At 36.3% G+C, this 22,321-nt stretch overlaps 1 protein-coding gene across 2 annotated transcripts in view; it reads left to right on the top strand.

Moving 5' to 3' along the window:
* Positions 1–16,625, top strand: part of COL21A1 (collagen type XXI alpha 1 chain) — a 185,265-nt gene extending 168,640 nt beyond the window's left edge. For both annotated transcript variants that reach the window (XM_055330678.1, XM_055330677.1), the window contains 10 exons: positions 1,960–2,013; positions 3,651–3,722; positions 5,405–5,440; positions 8,178–8,222; positions 11,405–11,437; positions 12,000–12,146; positions 12,236–12,290; positions 12,786–12,986; positions 13,745–13,822; positions 15,345–16,625. In XM_055330678.1, the coding sequence (XP_055186653.1) occupies positions 1,960–2,013; positions 3,651–3,722; positions 5,405–5,440; positions 8,178–8,222; positions 11,405–11,437; positions 12,000–12,146; positions 12,236–12,290; positions 12,786–12,986; positions 13,745–13,822; positions 15,345–15,532 (909 nt within the window). In that variant the 3' untranslated portion in view covers positions 15,533–16,625. The remainder of the gene's footprint in view (positions 1–1,959; positions 2,014–3,650; positions 3,723–5,404; positions 5,441–8,177; positions 8,223–11,404; positions 11,438–11,999; positions 12,147–12,235; positions 12,291–12,785; positions 12,987–13,744; positions 13,823–15,344) is intronic.
* The last annotated feature ends 5,696 nt before the right edge of the window (positions 16,626–22,321 follow it).

Raw genomic sequence — 22,321 nt, 5'->3', positions numbered from 1 at the left:
AGCTGCCCTTTCACCAGCGGTGGACCCTCATGAATCCTTGGAGTATTGTGTGTCCTAGCAGTAGTGTGCACAGAATTGGTATAAAAACCTTGCCAAGTGAAGATTATCCATAATTTCTCAAAGTCATTTTCTAAGAAGATACAGAGTAGTTATATACTCTTCAGTAACTGGGGTACAGTGGACTCCCCAGGGTGTTCTGGATGCTCTAATTCTTAAGAATTCAGCCTAGGATTTCATCAGTTTATTTTTATCAGCCACTTCACATTGTTAACACACACTGAGCTTGATAACAATTAAATCTGCTGGAATTTCAATAAAAGATTTTAGAACAATATTCTATGGCATCCACCACTTGAGTAGATTCTGCTGATAAGGCTGGGAAAGCAGGTGGCTCTTTCCAGGATCAGTTTGTTTATTTTTATATGAATTACTGTAAAGTCTTTTCTCTCTCATCTTGTACTTATGTAATTATTTTGTTAAAAAGAGATTCAGAGTCTTAAAATTATACCTCTTAAATGTAATCTTTTCAGTGAGATACTTCAGCTATTTTTCGTGTAGTATATTAGCTCAGGTGTTCCGCAAATAGCAAGATGGTAAATATTTTAGTCTTTCAGGGCCTTATAGCTTCTGTTACAGCTACTCAGCTCTGCTATTGTATTGCAAAAGCAGCCATGGCTTACTATGTGTTCTGGCAAACCTTGATTTACAAAACCACGCACCGGGCTGGATTTAGCCTATGGACCATAGCTGACTTACCTCTGTGTTAGTTTATTTCTGTCTGTTTTGTCAACTAACGTGTTTGTGGACTATGCCTTCAGTGTCAATTAGTATGAATTTTAAAGTGGCACAAAAAAAGCTGTATTAAATGGGGCAAGGATGAGGCTGAAACTCTGTGGTAGAAATTTAGAAAACTCATTTGGTTTATAATATCTTATTTTTTAAAAGCCATTAAACCATACTATATTCTAGTTTTGAAAATTAGTATGTAAATGACATTAGGATATGCTAACAATCAAACCCTGTAACTTGCAGCAAGTCTTGTCACCTCTGTGAATTTCCACTTAATCACTTGTTTAGGTAGAAATGTTCTATGGCTTAATTAATGCTGTTGTGTGTTGTTTAGGTAGAAGTGTTCTATGGCTTAATTAATGTATTTAATTAAGTCAAATATTGTGTTTATGTGTTTCTCAACCTGAGGAACCTGGGAAAATTTTCAAAAGCTGAAAATGAAGTTGGTTACCTTTACTTATTAGTAAACTGTTTGGCTTTTGCTTTTGCCAGACATTGACAAGGTGGAGATTTTAGCTTTCAAAGTAATTTTGAAAACCAGCACTATCTTTGACAGTCTCTCCTTCTTAACCAGCAGACATGTTCTCTCTATATATATATATATCCAGCCTCTTTTTTAATACTTTTATATTCACTGCCTTGTCAAGTTGGTCTTGCCTTCTGAGCTTCTGTTAGAAAGGACTACACTCAAATCCTGAAAAAGAGCACAAAGCAAATGTTTTCTGGTTCATATTTTTTCAAAAAAGCCACTGTACAGTTGAAGCTAATATTCTTTCTGTCAGTTGCATACAGAAAGGTGAGTCATCCTGAGAAATTGAAACAGGGCAAAGATGAAGATTCTCAATGTATAGGATGTTATTAAAATACATGGCTCTGGCTTCTGGAGTATGTAGATCCAGCTAATTAGCACTGGTCACTAAGGATTTGACTCTTGTCCACTACTTGGAGCTGCTAGCTTTAAAACATGCTTTTAGAAGCTTTATAAATATGGGGACTCATTCCTTGCCTAAAAGAAATTTTCTTAATAAGTAGGCTTAACATAGTCTATGTTTCAAACAGTTAGAGAATTGAAAATGTAAAAATTATTTTAAGTATATTCCCTTAAGTGTCTATATCAGGTATATTGTGACTACATTTTAAAAAAATTCAAATGGTTTGATGCATTGACAGGGAAATAAAGGTGAACCTGGACTTCAAGGGATGCCTGGGGCTTCTGGACTAAAGGTAATTATCACTTGATGCTTTTGGAAATATATTCAAGGATTATAAATCCCCTTCATTATTTGATGAGATTACCATTTTGTATCCCTTAAGAAAAGTTACACTATATGAAGGATTATCTATATTACAGAATTAACAAATGTGAAAGAAAATGGCCAATGTGAGGTTTCATTTGTCTTTTGGATACTTTGTCATGGTTTGGGTAATAAAGACAGAAAATATCCTTTGGCTTCATTTTTCTAGAAACGGTAAAGGCCATATACTAATGTGAACTTCCTGTTTGGTCCAGAGAATATTACTGTCATCTACAACTGAAAGAAAGTGTGTCTGGCTCCCACAAGTGGTGCTCTTCCTTTGTTTGCTGATTGATGGGACTTTAGAGTGAGGACTCCCCTTGCTTCATACCAGTTTCCTCGAAACCAAATGGTTAATGTTTATTTCAATAGGATTTTCAATTATCTTCAAGCCTTAAACAATCTACAGTAATATTCAGCAGCTCAGGAATGGGCATAGTAAGTAAAGACGGCAAAACTGTTTCTACAAAAGAGAGAGTAGGCTTTGTCAATATGATAGAATTATTGGTAAATCTATTGGTAAAACTCAAACCAAAAAACCATGAAGCCAGTACAGGATCCATCCCATATCTTACAGATATTACCTAAATGTCACTGATGCATCATCATTCTAACTTTCAGAAAATTTCCTTATGTAAGACTTTTAAGAAATCTTTATTTCATAAAGGAAATAATCCCTATGAGATGATGAAGAATGGAGGAATTAAGTTGTGGAACATTATCTACACTAGAAACAGCTCAAGAATTTACTTCTAAGAAAATAATATTCCATATGTATAAATAAAAAAGTATATATACAATTTAGCTACAAAGATGTTCACATCAATATTTATGAAAATAAAAATTGTGAAAACTAATGTTTAATGATTAGCATTTTATTAAATATGGTAAATCAATACAGTAAGTACTATTCTATAATTTAAAATTACGTTTTATTTTATTTTTTTAATAATAAATTTATTTTTTTATTGGTATTCAACTTGCCAACCTACAGAATAACACCCAGTGCTCATCCCGTCAAGTGCCCCCCTCAGTGCCCGTCACCCATTCACCCCCACCCCCCAACCCTCCTCCCCTTCCACCACCCCTAGTTTGTTTCCCAGAGTTAGGAGTCTTTATGTTCTGTCTCCCTTTCTGATATTTCCTACCCATTTCTCTCCAAAAAAATAAAAAAATAAAAATAAATAAAATTACGTTTTAAAAACAGTGGCAGAGATGCCTGGGTGGCTCAGTGGTTGAGCATCTGCCTTTGGTTCACAGCGCGATCCTGGGATCAAGTCCCACATCGGGCTCCCTGCAGGAAGCCTGCTTCTCCCTCTCTCTGTGTTTCTGTCTCTCCCTGTGTCTCTTATGAATAAATAAGTCTTTAAAAAAAAACTTTTCATTCTTTACTATGTCTGTAGTAATAACTCTAAATGTAATAAATAAATCTAAATTGTAACCATCAATTATAAATTTGAGATATATGTAGAGATAAAAACAATAGTGTTTTTCATAAGCAGTAGGTCTGCTTATGAAAATCTTTATGTAATTTTTTGTAATCTTTATGTAATTTCTGTTACCTAGGGAGAACAAGGAGCAGTAGGTCCCCCAGGAGAACCAGGATACCTAGGTTTACCTGGAATTCAAGGAAAAAAGGTATGTGTTATTTAGGAGATATAATTAACTTTTAATCACCTTTTAACATAGAAGTCTTCCTTTTATGGTCATACTTTTAATGATAAGCTGACCTTTATATTTGGTATACGTATGATATAATCCACCCTATGCCCATAGCTGGGGCATCTTTCATGTCTCTACAAAGCTGTTGTCTCTTAGACGAAGGCTTTGGATGCAGCACATAGCTCAGAAGATGTAAACATATCCTTAAGTAATATCCTATAAATTTAGGTGGTTTTGCAGTCTGTCCGGGTGAGTCAAGAATTTTATAGGACAAGTATTCCATGTCAGAGGCTCTTACCAAAATGTGAATATTACTCTTACCAAAACTGGGGCAAAGTCTACAAAGATAAAAATTACAGCCCGAATGTTTTACCATGAAGTTCCTATTTATTAATGATTACACTACATAGAATTTCACTTAAAATTAATTTAAGGAGTTTAAACTACAAATCATGTATGCTGATAGAAAATGTTTTGGTGAGATAAGAGAGCAACACTTTAGATTCATAGTCTCTCTCTCTCTTTCTCCTCAAGTAAAGGAACCCTGAAGCTGTATACATAATATTTGGGAGTTTTAAGTCACCACTGACTGCCCATTTGTCAAAAAGTCAATGCCACTGCGAATGTAGATGTTTCAGGCTTAAAGTAAATATATTGGCTTTTATTTTGGAAAGGATACAAACTTATGTCTTCATCTTTATATCCCTTCCTGTTTTAGTTTTTCTACATTTCATTTTTTCTGTTTCTCATGTATTATATACTTGGCCCCTAGGTTATTAGAACCAGTATGATCCTTGACTTTTTTGTTCCACTGAGCAGCTGGCAATACTTGCGGAGACAGGGATGACCCTCCTGACAGTGATTAAATGTTAGAAACTTAGTGAATATTAAGTAAACCTACTATGAATATAGGTTTAGAGAAATTTCTTGTTCAAAACTTATGTTTTAAAAGATTGCCTATATTTTGTTTGCTATAAACACAAAACTCTCTGTTTAGAAAGCATGGTAAGGTAGAAGAGAAATTTGGAAACAGTGCCCAAGTACATCTTAGGGCAAGTGTTTATCTTTCTTGATATGTGGATTCATTACATTCCTATTCATGTCCTTGTAAGAACACGGACAATGAACTAACTGGTCTCAAATGCCTCCTCTAGCTGAAAAATCCTAGGAGTGTTTCTATTCTGGAATATGGATTTTCCCCCAAAAATTCATTTTTGAAGCTTATGTTTTCTAAAATACCATTTCAGCATTATGTATTACTTCATTGTGTCCTATAATGTGTGGCTATGACTGGCCTAATGAAGATTTTCATTTGATTTCATAAAACAACAATTTTCAAAATGAATTGTTTTATGTTTGTTTAACCTCAGATGGTGATCAACATAGAAAAGTTGTCTTATACCTGTTAAAATAGAAATTATAGTAAATTTTCTCTCCAAATGTAAGAGCACAAGCCAGTGTTTATTTAGAGCATCATTTTGACATAATGGGATTTTACTCTCTTCCCAAATATTGTTTTGGAATCAGCTTCTGCATATAAGGCACTTTCAGAATTTGTGTGAAGCCATATATTTTTCTTTCCTGTGGAAAAAATATGTTTACTTGAAAGGATGCTGAAAATCCTAGATTATGATAGACATTAAACTGCCTTTTTGCAGGGGGACAAAGGAAGTCAAGGTGAAAAAGGCATTCAGGTATGTTGCTGACTTTATTTTTGCTTGGCAATAAAAGCAGGACTTTGTTTTTTTAGTTCTTATGTAGCTTTTCCAGCTCCTTCCTGTTTCACCATCAGCATCTAAGCATTCAGTCCCAGCTTTCTGCTTGTATTCTAAACTTGTCAACCTCAAATTTCATTTTACGATTCATCTCCACTTCACTGTTGAAGAAAACTTGGGAGCCAAATGATTCAACGGAACAGATACAGATTTTATTCCATATTTCTAATATCTTTATTTACGGAAAGTATGTATGTTTCCAGAAATGATTTGAAATGGCTTATGGCACAAATAAATTAGTTCAATCTAACAGATGGAAGGAGAATCATATGAAAAACTTAAATCAGGCTGGGGAGATCTAGTGATTTAGAAGGACTTTTCATTTGGGTGTCTCTAGAATTTCTGGAGGCATAAAGGGAAATTACAAATTAAAGTAATAGTAGAGTTAGAATCTACTAAGGTCACAGTCTCAACAATTGGTTTTTCAACTGTTGATTCAGTATCTTTAACTGGAGATATTCAAGTACTATGATTTCTTTAAGTTAATTTTGAAATTAGGAGTTAGGTGAATTTTAAGGAAGTGTCTGTGAGCTCTAGACACACATTCCAATTTTCCCTGTTGGTACTGAGTTTGGATGTCTCACAAGCACATGACTATGTCTAAAACAGAACCTGTCATAAACCATCTCTTACTCTGTATTTTGTCTTGGTAATTGGAAGCACTAGGTAATGGTCTGAAGGAAGAAATCTTGAAAGTTATCTTAAAACTCAGACTCCTCTCTCTTCACCTGCAGTTTCACATCTATATCTACTTGAAACTCAGCCCCTTCTCCCCATCCACACTGTCCTAATCCTTGTCATGTCCTCCTCCCTGGTCCCCTGGAGTGCAGTTGCCTTCCTTCCTCCCATGCTCCGACCAGCATGTGTAACTAAGCTACACATCCACTGCTCAGGAATCCTTCTGTGGTGCCTCACACATTTCAGGATAAAGTCTGTCCCATAAGGTGCTACCTCCTTGACTAATAACTCTTTTTGGCCGCTTAGGGTTGAGTTGTTTCCCCTACCCTGTAGAAAGCCCCTTCTGTGAGATGGCCCTTCTGTGTTCCAGGAGTATCCAACCCATGTGTTTAAGTATGCCTTTTTATCATTCTTGAAATATTGGCTTATCTTTCCCATCACAGTAAGCATCTTGAAGGTAATAGTATCTTTGTTTTGGTGTTCCTGTGGGCCAGCAAATTGGTGTCATTCGATAAATATTGGGAATTCACTTAAGTAAATAAATGAATAAATCATGATGCAAGAGTGTTTTAAATTGAAATCACTAGATCATTGATGGATATTATCTTGGTATTTGTTTTCCTAGAAATTGCTGATTATCTTGTCTAACATAAGGATGATGGAGTACTTTATGGGCTAGGACCCTGCATTGTATATAATGGATATCCAAAAGTATTTATTAAATGGACAAGTGTGCTTATGTTTCTATTAATTTTCCTCTTTTCTTATTTGTCCTGATTTAAAGACCTTTATTCAAAATGTTTTTTACATACTTTTTCTGTTGAAGTATGACTGACATTTAACAGTATATAGTTGACCCTTGAACAATGTGGGTTTGAATCCCCATTTCCACTCATATGCAGGTTTTTTCAATAAGTACAGTATCGTAAATGTATTTCTCTTTTGATTTTTCTTAACATTTGCTTTTCTCTAAATTATAAGAGTATAGAATATAATATATATACAAAATATGTGTTAATTGGATTCTATTATTAGGGTTCTCATCAATTGTGGACTATTAGTAGTTAAATCTAGGGAGAGTCAAAAGTTATACACAAATTTTTAACTTTGAGGGAGGTTGGTGTCCTCAACCTCTGCATTGTTCAAGGGTCAGTTATATTGCAGATGTACAACATAATGATTCAAAATGTGGATACACTGTGAAACATCATCACAGTAAGTCCAGTTACCATCTATTGGCATACAGAATTAGAAATGTTTTTATGAGAATTCTTAAGAATTACTCCTTTAGCAACTTTCAAATATACAATTTGGTGGTATTAACTGTAGTAACCATGCTGTACACCCATCCCCGGGACATCTTTGTTTTATAAGAGGAAGTTTGTATCTTTTCACCCTCTTCACCTATTTCACCTCCCCCCCTTCCTTCTGGCAATCATTATTCTGCTCTCTGTATCTATGAGGTTGGGTGATTTGGTTTGGTTTGGTTGTTTTATTTTGTTAGATTTGACATATAAGTGAAATCATACAATATTTGCTTTCTCTGTCTGACTTATTTCACTTAGCATTATGCCCTCAAGTTTCATCTATGTTGTCAAAAATGGGAAGATTCCATTTTTTAAAATGTATGAGTAGTAGTCCACTCTTGTAGTGTATTTTTAATTTTTAAAAATTATTTTAAAGATGTCTTCTTGTCTTTGCATGTGTATAGTCAACACTGAATATAATTATGTCATAGAAATTAATCAAATGTCCACAGCCATTGGATTTTTAAATTATTTTCATGCTGTTAATGTTAGGTTTGACTCTTTTTCCTTCCTCTGAGAGACTAACCTCTGTCTCTTACATCATCTTACATATTTGCATCACTGCTTTTGTGACCTTTCTTCTTGACTACAGTTTAATACATAGTTGTGTCTTATATGTTATTGCATTGTATGTGTGCAAGCTAATAAATAATTTTTATTACATTTTAAAGGGCCAAAAGGGAGAAAATGGAAGACAGGGAATTCCAGGGCAACAGGTATATTTGTTTTCTCTGATAGACAATGAAATGACATCACATAACTGGATGGTGTTGGGAGAGGGTTACTTGTAAATGGAAACAAGGGAGAAGAAGGGTACATGTAGTATGCGTTTTTAGCACATGAGGAAGGAAGTGTCAGGTGGTGGTGGTGATAATGGTTTGCTTTAATCATTTGTTTTATATTTTCATTTTTCTGTACTGATTGGTAACTGTGAAACTTGCTTTTCCATGCTTTTGTCTGGTCAAGTGAATGGCTAACGGTAGGCAGTTCCACCTGTGTCTTTGAATAGTTATTGGCCAAAGACAGCCATACAGTGGCAGTATCTCTGTATAGCTACTGTTCAGTCTTGATTTTCTTTCTTGCAATGTGAGTAGTTGAAGCCTATAAGTAGTGGAGAAGTGTACTTGTTTCCTGCTTGTGTGCTCAGAGATATAATTTACTACACTAGAGATGTATTAAAATGCTATCTTGAGGGACTGTGTTATAGAATAGATACATAGTAAGATTGTCTTGCTTCTTCCCTGACTAAACTCTCCTCATTAAGTAGTGCTTCAGGGAGATTGCCATATGGCCTGCAAGTTCAGTCAGTGCAATTTAAATTGCACCAAAAGACACATAAAAGTGATTTGTACTTCGTGTTGCTTGTGTGCTGCCAAACTGCCAGTAGTTTAGTTCAGATCCAACTTGGGCCACACTTGGAAGGGAAAACTGCACATATGAGTCCCCTCATGGGATAGACCTCTTTCAAATGTGACATTACAGAAAGATTCACTAATTAATCTGGTTCTGGAGATAGGAGGATAAAACTGAGTAATGTCTTCAAAGACAGGGGTCTCTGTGTCCCTCACCTGGAGAAATTTGAGAAACCATGGGGGAGAGGTCTGAAAGCATATGGTCACAAGGTTGTCTGCAATATAGGTTGGAAGGTGAGTGCTAACAATCAGAAGAGTTGAGAATTGAGAAACTAACAAGAGCAAAAATAACTAAGAGGAGAAATGGACTAAGTTTGCCTGCATGCAACTATGTTCAATAAAATGTGTCCTTTAATTTTAGTGCTCCTCCACTTGACTCAGATCCTCTTGATGACACAACCATCTACGTTCCCATTCCCCTCATTGGCAATGCAGGCTGATCCCCTTGGTTGCCCTAAGTTAATCACACAATATGTATAAACAGCTGTTCTCAAAGGAGATTCTTCACCTCTTCTTCCATTCAACCTCTGTAATCCAGGCCTTTCACCAAAAATTCTTAAAATAACTGTCTGAAAAGAAGTCTATTTCCTGTGGAGTCTGAGCTCACAACTTAGCTAGGTCCCTGGCTTTCAGATGACACTCTCTCCGCGGTTTCCTTAAAATGTTTTTTTTTTTTTTTCTCTCACTTCTCAAGAAAAATAGCGGTCTGATCCCTCGGCAGGAATCAAGTTCCCCTGAAAGCTTCTGCCCTAAATTTGTTGGATGGTGCATTTCTCACCACCAGGAACTCTGAGCCCTGCTGTAGTACCTGGGAGTCAGAGCAACTATTGCTTTTCAGCAAGTGAATAGTTGGCCCAGGCTCTTTAAATAATCAGTCCTAGGGATCCCTGGGTGGCTCAGCGGTTTAGCGCCTGCCTTTGGCCCAGGGCGCGATCCTGGAGACCCAGGATTGAATCCCACGTCGGGCTCCCGGTGCATGGAGCCTGCTTCTCCATCTGCCTGTGTCTCTGCCTCTCTCTCTCTCTCTCTCTCTCTCTCTCTCTCTCTCTCTCTCTGTCTCTCTGTGTGACTATCTTAAATAAATAAGAAAAAAAAATTAAAAAAAAATCAGTACTAGTTACCTGTCCTCCTACCAAGTGCTGCCAGTGTGTGCTTTCTTGGCCTCTGTTTTGCTTTTCGCTCATGAAATCATCCTAGTGAATTCTCAGATGACTCTAATTCATTTCTAGTCCTGAGAACTCATCTCTTCTCTCTTTTCTCTTACATGAGCTCCAGTTCTAAGGTTACATCTGGTAGGGAAAACCCCTGTGTTTTTTTTTTTTGTTTGTTTGTTTGTTTTCAGAAACCTCGATATTTAAAGAATAGTCTTGCAGGGTTTTACTCACTATTTTTATATGAAAACTTAGTGGGGTTTTTTTGCTTTCATTTTATTTTATTTTTACTTTTTAAAGATTTTATTTATTTACTCATGAGAGACAGAGAGAGAGAGGCAGAGACACAGGCAGAGGGAGAAGCAGGCTCCATGCTGGGAACCCCATGTGGGACTCGACCCCAGGTCTCCAGGATCACTCCCTGGGCTGAAGGTTGTGCTAAACCGCTGAGCCACCTGGGCTGCCCTTGCTCTCATTTTAATTTTAGAATCTGCCTCTGTCTGTTGCCAGACCTAATTTGTCTTCTCTTTGGTCTCATCAGGGTATCCATGTTCAAGGAACCTAGAGATGCAGCAAATTAAATATTCAAACTCAAAATTCATTGTGTGAAATGTCATACACTAAATTTTATATGAATTGTGGAACACCAATTTTTAATTATAAAGTTGAATAATGAAATCCTATCTGTGTATGTGCAAGCTCTACCCTTGTCCCTCAACTGATATTGGGTACCTTTATAGCCTGAGTGAATGAATTTCAAAAATGGGAAATTTTAATGCCTTTCCTGAAATTTTAATGCCTTCCTTATCTCTGTAATTTGTCATTGTCATGAATATGTGAGAGATGAGTAGGAAATAATTTAATAGAGCCATCCAGATGCATTCAGTGCTTGTAACAGTGAGTGAGTTTCCTGTGTGGGCTCATCAGTGTCTATATTACTTGGGGAGAATTCCAGAGCATATCTCACACTGCTTTTCTAACCTCTGAATTATCAGCAATGAGTGGTTTAGGCATAGGACACATAGGTATTTTCTTCCCTATTAATCACTTTTGATGGCATCTTTGCTTTAACTCATCTTTTATAAGTAGTACTCAAGAATGAAACAGTTATGTAAATGAACATTTTTATACTATTCAGTTAGCATATTGCTTTGTCATTAGTTTCCTTTAAAAAGGCAAAAACAGTATCACATGTAATTCTCTCACTAATTCTATCAGTACTTTTCAAACTGAAAACTAAAGTTTGATAAAATGTCAGGTAAAAGGTGCATGCCATGTTTCTAGTACTGTACCTCGCACATTGATTATAGTTTTTTTTCCTATTAATTTTCTAAGGGAATTCAAGGCCATCATGGTATGAAAGGAGAGGTATGTTTCTTTGTGTCTTATGCTCTATTTCAGTCCTTATTGCTTGCATTTTCAATACTGTATAAATCTAGCTATTGACATCACAAACAGAAAATGCCTTTCAAGTTCATTTCTTAGTGATTTTCTTAATATGTAGATTCATTCAATTAGTTATGAAATGTTACATATCTGTGAATGTTAATTGTTCTTCTTCTAGATTAGGAGCTAAGTTTTTTCCTGCATATATTTCATCAGAGAATATTGTGTTTCTGTATTTGTCTCTCTAGAATTTAAGCTCTTTGGGAACAGGCTTGTGTCACATTAAATGTATTGTCTACACAATACACTCAATAAATAGAGGATATTTGTGGAGTTGGGTGGATGGGTGGATAAATGACAGTTTAATGTGATGTGAAATTTCCCTTCTGATCAATAGTAGCATTTCGCAGCTGTTCCCTGGATAATGTACATTATATATATACATGTATATATTCATATGCTCATATCCTTAAGGAATTTTGCAATGCAATTATACCTTCTGAAATATTTAAATAGAACTTTTAAAGATTTATTCTGATTTTAGAGAGGTGAGAAGGGGGAGCCTGGTGTCAGAGGTGCCACTGGACCAAAAGGAGAGTCTGGGGTGGACGGCCTGATGGGGCCTGTGGGCCCCCAGGGGCAGCCTGGGGAAGCAGGTCCGCAGGGACCTCCAGGACTAGATGGGAAGCCCGTACGTATTCTGCTTCTTTCTCGGTTCTTATGTTTTCATTGCTTTTTACTTAGTATGTACATGTTATAACACCTAATAATTTGATGCAGGGGAGAGAATTTTCGGAACAGTATATTCGACAAGTTTGCACCGATGTATTAAGAGGTAAGTCTCAAACAGATTTTATAACTTTTTTAAAATTACTAAAATCATACAGATTCTTGGTAGAAATTATAAAAGATATAATTAAGATAAGAACATAAAGGACATTTATAATCTGTTTTTTCTCTAGATGGGTAGTTTATGAAGATGGAAATGATATGTCTCTTTTATAATCTTTTCAATAAAACAATTTATCGTTATTTCATCATGGAATTCAATTTTCTTCTCTGACATAATTCTTGTCATTAAATTCATAAATATGGATGTCTATAATTTGCCAATTTCTTTTTGGGGGGTGCTTTCACTCTCCCTCCCATTTTAAGCAATTGTTACAATAAAATGATTACACAGAACAATGAGTATTTCCAGAGTTAAATTCCTAGAAGTGAAATTATTGGTCAACAGATAAGCCTCTGTAAATTGTGAAAAATGATTAGAAATGTTAGTAATGCCCATTCACCATTTAAACGTAAGGGGTGGGACTTATTTGTTTTTAAGCTCAGCTACCAGTCTTACTTCAGAGTGGAAGAATTCAAAGTTGTGATCATTGCCAGTCCCAACATGGGTCCCCTGGTATACCTGGGCCACCTGGTCCCATAGGCCCAGAAGGTCCTCGAGGATTTCCTGGTTTACCAGGAAGAGATGGTGTTCCTGGATTAGTTGGTGCTCCTGGACGTCCAGGTGCCAGAGGATTAAAAGGTACTTAATTTCATATACATAAGCAAATGAACAAGAAAGGGTATTTTTTTGTACCTACACTCTAAACTGATTTAATTAGGCAAGAGCTCATCTTTGTTTTTATAATGACAAAAAAAGCTTTTGTCTTCCAAAGTCTTTAAAATTTGTCAACTAGTTAAAAAACAATTGTTTTATTTTCTTAAAGCAATATTCTAAAGTAGAGAAAGGTTAAAGTTTGAAGCTTATGAAATTATAAATTAGAAATTTTGAGTATGCACTTGGAGATTTTGCCTGAGTCTTTAATAAGAAGGTCTTTAAATAGAAAGTCCAGACACTATTTCCTTTATTTTGACTTTAGTAACTTGTGTTGCGTTATCAGAAAGATTTTTTCTCTTACAGGAAAAATCATGTTTTGCAACCAAACTTCCTAATAGCCCACAACTTACTTCTCTTAGAATGTTTATGTGAAATGTCAGTTGATAATTCTTTCCTTTTTATTTACTATTATGTGAGCAGTTTAGATGTTCAAAGTAATAAACAGAAAGGGCTAATAATCCCAAACCATTTTCCTTTTTAATATTAGATCTTGTTACATATTTCCAGATCACTGATAATTTTGGTAATTTTTGCTTCAAAAATTATAATAATAAATGGCAAGCTATTTTTAAAAGATTTATTTTTTCTTTCAATGTGTGTATTAACAGCTTTGAAAGAAACAATCTAGGAGGAAGTGATTTTATAGGAAAAGTAAGCTTATTCTCATCTTTGACACTCTGTAGGCCTACCAGGAAGAAATGGGGCAAAGGGAAGCCAAGGGTTTGGGTACCCCGGAGAACAGGGTCCCCCTGGTCCCCCAGGTAAGACTTGCTATATGCTTGTAAATGTTGCTGCACATTTGGCTTTAAGAAAATCATCACAAATCTATGTCAAGAAATTTGAAATCAAGACATTTGTTTACTTTTTTGAATGAGTTGCATTCAACACATTAAGCTCTAACTCCTAGAATTTTCTTCCTCTATCATATTCATGAATCACTTAAGATTTTCTCTTGTTTATCATTTAGATGCTTTAGAAGACTACTCTGTAGACTAGTTATTGAATGGTTTTAGTCACCCATGCTTATCTAGCGTATATCACTGTTCAGTCTTATGATTCTCAAGGAAGCAGAATAACTGTAATGGTGGACTCTTAAGTCACCCCCTGCTAGCTGTATTATTTAACTTGGTTATGCCAGCATTTTTGTTATGAAATGGTGATATTACCTGGATCATGACATTATTAGAAAATAATATGAGTTAATACATAGTGCTTTTGGAACAGTGAATAAATAACAATCATGTTTTCAATAAATGTGTACTATTATTATTTTATTTATTTATTTATTTTAAATATTTTATTTGAGGGAGAGAGAGAGAGCATGTGAGAGGGAGAGAAAGCATGAGGGGAGGGGGCAAAGGGACAAGCAGACTTCCCACTAAGCAGGAAGCCCCATTTTGGCTCTATCCCAGGACCCTGAGATCATGACCTGAGCCGAAGTGAGACGCTCAACTGACTGAGCCACTCAGGCACTCCCTGTTATTATTTTAGATGTTATTACCTCATGAAGCTTTTGGTAGATCAAAGAATTCAACAGTTTTTATGTAAAATACTTGAGACAATATCTACAGTTGTAGTTAAGTGTTAAATAAATAAATGTTTCTGAGTAGTAGTAACTGGAATAATTAGTAGTAGAAAATGCCTCAAACTGCTCTGCTCCATTTCAAAACCTGAATATTTTGTTATTTTGTTTAACCAACTTTAAAAGACCAGTATCCTAAGTTAACTGTCCTTCCTTTGAGCATACTAATTGAACTAATTAGACTAATTAGTCAGTGGTTCACAAATTAGTGCTATAACACCTGTGTGTATATATTGATCACAATTATATCATGGTAATGACTATATATTTAAATGTGGAAACTTCAAAAATGTGTATAATAAAAATAGTCATCTTACTGTAAATATGGCACAACAGTGATGTTAGTTGAGTTTTAGCTTACTGATCTATTCACTTGCTAATTTATAAGAATATTGGCAGAAGATATGCTGGAAATTTAGGCAATACCAATTAAAATATTAGGATGCTAGCTCAGTGTCTTAATCAGCATGGTGATTGCTGTATTGATATAGCTTAGGCCAGCTTTATGAAAATTATGGATTATTTTTGTATAGTTTTTTTATAAGTGAAAGGTATATAGAATTAGCAAGAGATTCTCTCCTCTTTTCACATTTGTGCAAATATGTTAAAAAAATTTTTTTCAGTTTAAGTTTCTTACAGAATCAGCTATATCATCAAAAACCAAACTCCTCTGTTCATATATTGCTCATGTCCCATTTTAGGTCCAGAGGGCCCTCCTGGAATAAGCAAAGAAGGTCCTCCAGGAGATCCAGGTCTCCCAGGCAAAGATGGAGATCATGGAAAACCCGGAATCCAAGGGCAACCAGGACCCCCTGGCATCTGTGATCCCTCGCTATGTTTTAGTGTAATTGTTGGAAGAGATCCATTTAGAAAAGGACCAAACTATTAGTGTCTGATGCCTCATTCAGCAATCTAGGCATGGTGCTTTTCTTTTATGGTCTTTTGCATCTCAGGAAGATAACAACAGTAATCCCTTGAAAAGAAACTAAAGTACCTCGGTGTTTTTATTATTTTGTTTTTCTTAAGGAAAAATATATAAAAGGTCACATATACTGATTTTAAAGGCTCTGCAGTAATTCAGAGCCTTTAGATTAGTAGCATTAACTAAATCTCAAGAGTTTCTTCTAAGTCCATTTATTTTAATCAAAGTTGAATATAAAAAAAACCCCACCATTGCCTGTTAGCTAGTCAACTTCAGTCACTGTGAAATATTTCACATTCAGCCTCCATGCAGCAGAGTATTTGAGTTCAATTTCATGTCTTTGTGAATTTCATGTTTCATATCTCATAGCACATGCTTGTACATTAGCCAAAACATGTGTCTGGTGTTGTTGGAAATAACATCAGGGTTGATACTCAGCTGGGACAGTGTTGTCTTACCAGTCATTTACTCCATTGTCTGCTTATTGGGTAGGGACAGTGGACTGCTGGTCGTTCAGTGTTTTGAATATCACCTCTGAATGAGATGAATGTGTTTCTTAAAGTACATCAGCAAATTCTCAAATTCGGTTAATGATTATGCTAAGAAAGTATTGATTACATTGGGAGTGATCATAATTGTGTAACATTAAAAACATGTTAGAAAAGAGTTTCATTGTACCCCATCAATATGTTCAAAGGAAATGCAGGTTCAGGAATACTAAAAAGACTCCATTCTTCACATTTGCTTTGTAATTGGAATGTTTGTTGTATGCCTTCATTTTCCATTTCACTTATTATATGTGTATGTTCCTATATGTTAACTTTTATTGTAGCAAAGCTTATGGGAATAAATGCTCTAGTTGAAAGGAAAGGTAACTCCACAGATCCTAGTATGTCTTGATATTTTTAGCACTTTAGATACTTTAAAATATTATGAACAGTCTTTGTGTACTGTACTTACTGCTTTTGTAAGGAACATATTTGAGATATTTCATCCTAATCATGCCCCAAATTTTGTTACATGCTTGTTATTCAAAGTTCAATAAAGTTTTGTACAACAGGCTTGTTTGCAGTGGTTTCTTTTTTATACATAATATTAACTGTTGAGTACTATATCCACAACACATGGTCATTTATAAAATGGGTATACTTTACTAAATTATTTACCCTATTCTTTAAAAACATGTCCATCTGAAATAAAAACTTAGAAATTCCAGTAGTATGCTACTCACATAAATAGGTGCAGCACCTGCTTCCTGGCCCAGGAGTGGCTATTGATCAATTTCTAGCTTAACTGACATGTCATTCTACAACTTTGATGTGGACCCTAGAGGAGACTGAAGTCATTCAGTAGCAGAGCGGAGTCAGCCCAATGCTTATTTTTTATTGTTTTTGCTTTTTTTAATTGAAGTGTAGTTGACACACAGTGTTATTAGTTTCAGGTGTACAGCATAGTGTTTGAGCAGATCTATGTATTATACTGTGCTCACCACAAGTGTAGCTCCTATCTGTCACATACAATGCTATTAAAATACCATTGACTGGGTAGCCCCGGTGGTGCAGCCGTTTAGCGCCGCCTGCAGCCTAGGGCGTGATCCTGGAGACCCTGAGTCCCAGGCTCTCTGCATGGTGCCTGCTTCTCCCTCCGCCTGTGTCTCTGCGCCTCTCTCTCTCTCTCTCTCTGTCTCTATGAATAAATAAACAACAATAATAAAATATTTAAATATAAAATACCATTGACTATATTCCTTATGCTGTGCCTTTTATCCCTGTGATTTACTCACTCTGTAACTGGAAACCTGTATCTCCTACTTCCCTTAACCCATTTTTCCTATCTTACCATTCATCTCCCCTATGGCAACTATCTGTTTGTTCTATCTATGGGTATGTTTCTGCTTTCTGTTTGTTCATTTTGTTTCTTTAGATTCCACATATTTGTGAAATCATACAGTATTTTTCTTTCTCTGACTTCACTTAGCATAATATTCTCTAGGTCTATCCATTGTTGTTGCAAATGACAAGATTTCATTCTTTTTTATGGCTGGGTAATATCCATTGTATATATGTACATCACATCTTGTTCATTCATCTATCAGTGGATGCTTGAGTTACTTCCATAATTTGATGGTTGTAAATAATGCAATAAACAGAGGTGTATATGTAATGAGGTGCAGGTAAGTAAACAGGTGATTCCAATACATTCATTCTAAGAAAGGGGAAAATGCTATGGACTAAACTGTGTCCCTCCCAAAGTCATATGTGGAAGCCCTAACCCCCATGTGACCATATTTTGAGACAGGGCATATGGGTGGTAATGTAGGTTAAATGAGACCATAAGGATAGGGAACAAATCCTATAGGACTGATGACCCTGTAAAGAAAAGGAAGAGAGAAATCTTTCTACATGCATGGAGGAAAGGTCCTGTGATCACACAGGGCTTTATCAACAAGTCAGGAAAGTAGACTACCTTGATCTTGAACGCCTAGCCTCTGGAATTGTGTGAAAACTAATTTCTGTTGTTTAAGCCCACCAGTCTTATACTGCCATAAGTGTATTTTGTAAGTATACACATAAGTGTATACTGCCAAAGTGGTATTTTGTTATTTGCTGGCCAAGCTTATAGAACAGATGTGACGATAGGAAAAACTTATCTAAAACAAAGATTATAAACATATTTGAAAGAGTAGGAGGTATTAGCATAACCAAGTCGTCAAGATAATGAAAATGAGCAAAGCCTGGGGGACTAGAAAAAGCATGGAGAATTCTGAGAATAAAACCTGTGGAATATAAACCATATTACTTTTAGTATCCCTACTTTTAAAATTGGTATCTCAAGGTGAAATATTTTCAGTAATTTATCATGGCATATGTTATGTCCTAATCTATCTGTACCTTGTATAAATTTGAGATTAACTGAAAAATCACTCTTTAATCCCCAGTAGAGGGCAGCAAAATACATATATCCACTCACATAGAACCAAGCTATGATAATCTTTTTCTCCTTATAGTAATCATATAAACTATCACTATTCATATTTAACGCAAAAATTTTCTCAGTTTTCAAGCATGCTTAGATTTATATCCTTAAAATGTTATTCCAAAGAAGAAAAAAATCGTAACATTTTTGTAAGTTGAACACCTAAACCACAGTTAATGAAGCTGTTTATATTTTGATGTCTTGGCTATTTTATCTTTGTATGATTCATTCATCTAATTAAAGTGCTCTGGCTAGGAGCTTTGATTATATCTTCAGATTGATAACTCTGTTGTCAACGGAGAGGCTTGAAGCTCAGACCTGGTATTTCTCAGTTACAGATCTGGCCAGTTGGCTGGTTTTTTTTAGCTTTGTTATGTCCAGGGCAGGCAGAAAGCTGCCCTTATCACTATCTAGAGTTTACAAGTGAGTAAATCAGATATCCTATAATCCTGGCACAGTGGATTGTTTAAAATGTCAGCACAAGAGGTTAGCGGTTCTGTGGGTAAAGCATTAAGAGCCTATGGGAGTAGTCCCCAAGGAGTGTGGGGTATGATGGGGAGCACAGAGGGAAACTCCAATTAAATGTCTGCCCATAATTTTAAGGGGAAAGACCAAAAATAATCCCACAATTTAGTTAAATTGAACTGTGAATGTTTCTCCAGACTGTCCTAACAAAATTTTATCTTAAAAGGTATGTAGAAAAATTGTATCTTGCTCCAAATAACGTATTTGAAATAAAGAGCATTGCTGTTTCTAAAAATTATTTCTAGATTCTGCCTTTCTAAAAGGCGGTTTTCACAGAGGAACTTTGGATAATAGATTTTAAAAGTCCCAGATTAACATTCTAGATGAAAATGACCATTTGAAATCCCTGACTGGAGTATCATTATGCATAACGGAGAACTGAAACACAGTGACAGTGCTTTTCCATCATCTCCTCAATTCAGTTGCCATTCTGAAATCATATTAAAAAAATCAAATGTAAAAGTGTCTATGGCTCTTACAGAGTGAAATTCAAAGTGAAATTTTGAAATAAATTATTTTGATAACAAAAAGGACAAAAGAGTCCTGTGGTGTGATATTGGATGAAGCTGATAATTTCCCTGAATTTGTTTTCTTATCTCCGAAACAAAGGGTCTAAATTACTGTGTTTTTTCAACTTAGGCTGTACATTACAATCACCAAGGGAGCTTTATTTTTTTATTTTTTTAAAGATTTTATTTATTCATGAGAGAGACAGAGGGCAGAGGGAGAAGCAGGCTCCAAGCAGAGAGCCCGACGTGGGACTCGATCCAGGGTCTCCAGGATGGCTCCCTGGGCTGAAGGCGGCGCTAAATCGCTGAGCCACCAGGGCTGCCCCCAAGGGAGCTTTAAAAGAAATTCCCTCGCTTGGGCTCTACCAAGAGATTCTGGTGTAATTGGTTTCCTTTCCATGCAGAGGTAGTCTCTGTACAAAGGCTTTGGGCCAGAGAATACAGCTCAATTGAAGCAGAATTCTGTATTTGTAGGTTTCAGGAAGCTGATGGTAGGATATGGCAAAAGGTGAGGGTGGAGATACTGGGAGTGGGAAAAGGTAGGCGGAGGGAAGGAGAAGATGTGAAAGAATCTTGCAGGATTTTAAGAAGGAACTAGCTGGAAGAGATTTGCATTGCAAATAGATGACTGTAGCTGCTGTGGGAGTAGATGAAACCAGGCAGGATTAGAAGTGGAGAAGTTAATTAAATGCTAACGCCATGGCACTGAAGATAAAGGAGAAGATAAAAGGATAAGATAGAAGCAGAGGGAATGGGAAAATAAAAGGCCATCTATTTATTCTCCTGAAATTGTGGAGAACTTCCAGAATGTTCCCTAGTGACACCAGGAAGGAGAAGGCTTGCTGGTATAGCACGAGTTAGGGTATGAACCAAACATTTTAGACTTCCACCTGGCAGTTGACATAGAACATGCATGTTTGCAAGGCTCAGGGCTGCATCTTCTAGGGACCTGTCTTGAAAATGTTGGCAGGGTCATCAACTGAACTGTGGTCTGGGATGTGAATGGAAAGGTATTCACTTCAGGCTTCTGCTGGGGCAAAACATGCCAGCCTGTCTCTGATGCTGGCTCTGATTGGGACAAGTCTCCACGCTTAAGGTCTTATTCACACCAGCCTTTCACTGATAACAGTAAAATGTATCTTTTTCTTTTGTCTGATGCCTCAGGATTTAAGAGAAGGTGATTGTACTCCTGTTGTGACCCTTTAGGAACATCTAATGATATAAATGCTGTGGCATTGGTCATCTGCACAAGTGTAAGTAGATGATGGGTAAGCTTTTTTATTTTTATAACATGGTGTATATTGGTTTGAAATAATTTCACATCCACTCGTTTATGACAAAGACCAAAAAACATTGATTTTAGAAGTAAAGTTTTGATGAAGTAAGCTTTTCCATAGTGTCTCATCTCATCTTTGTCATTGATAAACATTCAAGGGCACACTTGCTGAAGGACCCTGCTGTGGCTTACCAATAGAAACCCATGAAGATGCACTGGTGCAAAATGACATGTAGATTATAGAACGTGAGTGTTTGTAAGGACTATCTGAGAGTATTTGGGACAAGGTGACTGCTGATCTAAATAGCTCTCCCAAGACCTTGGGGCAATTAGCTATTGCTGCAGTAAACACAACTCTCTTAACAGGGGTGCAGAAAACCATGCAGCACTTCTTTTGCCCATCAACAGTGGTGCCCTCCTTCCTTAGCAATGTGCTCTAGCAATTGTTGGACTGGCAGCCGGACATAAACTATCAGTTGGCTAAGCCATCTCACTCAAGTACAACTCGTATAAGAGTACACCTCAACTAAATGTGGGCTTTATTCTTTTCACCTCCCCTTGCCTGGAACAACCGCGTGATTATCATTCGTTTGAAGTAGGTTATTTCTTCACTGGCTTTTGAAGAGATATTACCCTATATGCCCTGGGTTGTGAAATTCCTGCAGTGAACTTGTACTAAATAAATCACTGGCTAAGATGAACTCAGTCTCTGAGCATTTAATTTGCCACCCCAAAGCAAAACATGTGGATGCTAAGGTCAAGCAGACTGTTTGATGAGGAGCTGAAAGTCTATGAAATGGGTGTCATCTTGTCTGGAAAAGCTCCATAAATCAACCTAGCTGAGCAGATGAAAGGATGCACTCCAGTCTCCCCAGGTCATCTGCAGTCAGCCTAAATTCTAGGAGGAAAACACCTTGCAGAAGAAAAAGCCCTGAAACCAGAAATGGGAAATAGAAGTTTTTAGAGCCAAATCCCAGCAATCGTTAATGATTGCCTGGAGGAAAGCAAAATCTAATTTAGCTGTGATTTTCCTTGCCTTGGGCTGAAGTGGTGAGGTTAAGGGAGCTGGGGAGACCAAAAGGAGTATCTGAGCATGTGGGTTGGATTTAGAGGGAAATCAATTTGAAACCGTGTTGGTTTTTGTTTTTTCCATCTCTGACCTCTCTTAGGGACTTTCCAGAAACAAACTTGAATTCTGTAAACTTGAATAATACCTTTACTAATCTTGGAATTAACTGTATGAACTATGACTTTTATACATTTTACATATTAAACTCAGGTGCAGATTTTTCACAGTTACATAGAATTGAGGAGAACAGTAAGGATTCAAACCTAAATCCTTCTGTCCCCAGAGATGAGGCCATGCTCCAGCATATTGCTCACTCCTGTGAGAATTAAAAACTACATAAATTATGTGTTTTACTTTATTGTTAATTTAACTGATTTTCCTTATTTCTCCTCATGATGAAT

The sequence above is a fragment of the Nyctereutes procyonoides genome, unplaced genomic scaffold (genome assembly GCF_905146905.1).
Source record: "Nyctereutes procyonoides isolate TBG_1078 unplaced genomic scaffold, NYPRO_anot_genome, whole genome shotgun sequence".
Lineage (NCBI taxonomy): Eukaryota > Metazoa > Chordata > Mammalia > Carnivora > Canidae > Nyctereutes > Nyctereutes procyonoides.
This window is presented reverse-complemented; position numbering and strand designations above follow the sequence as displayed.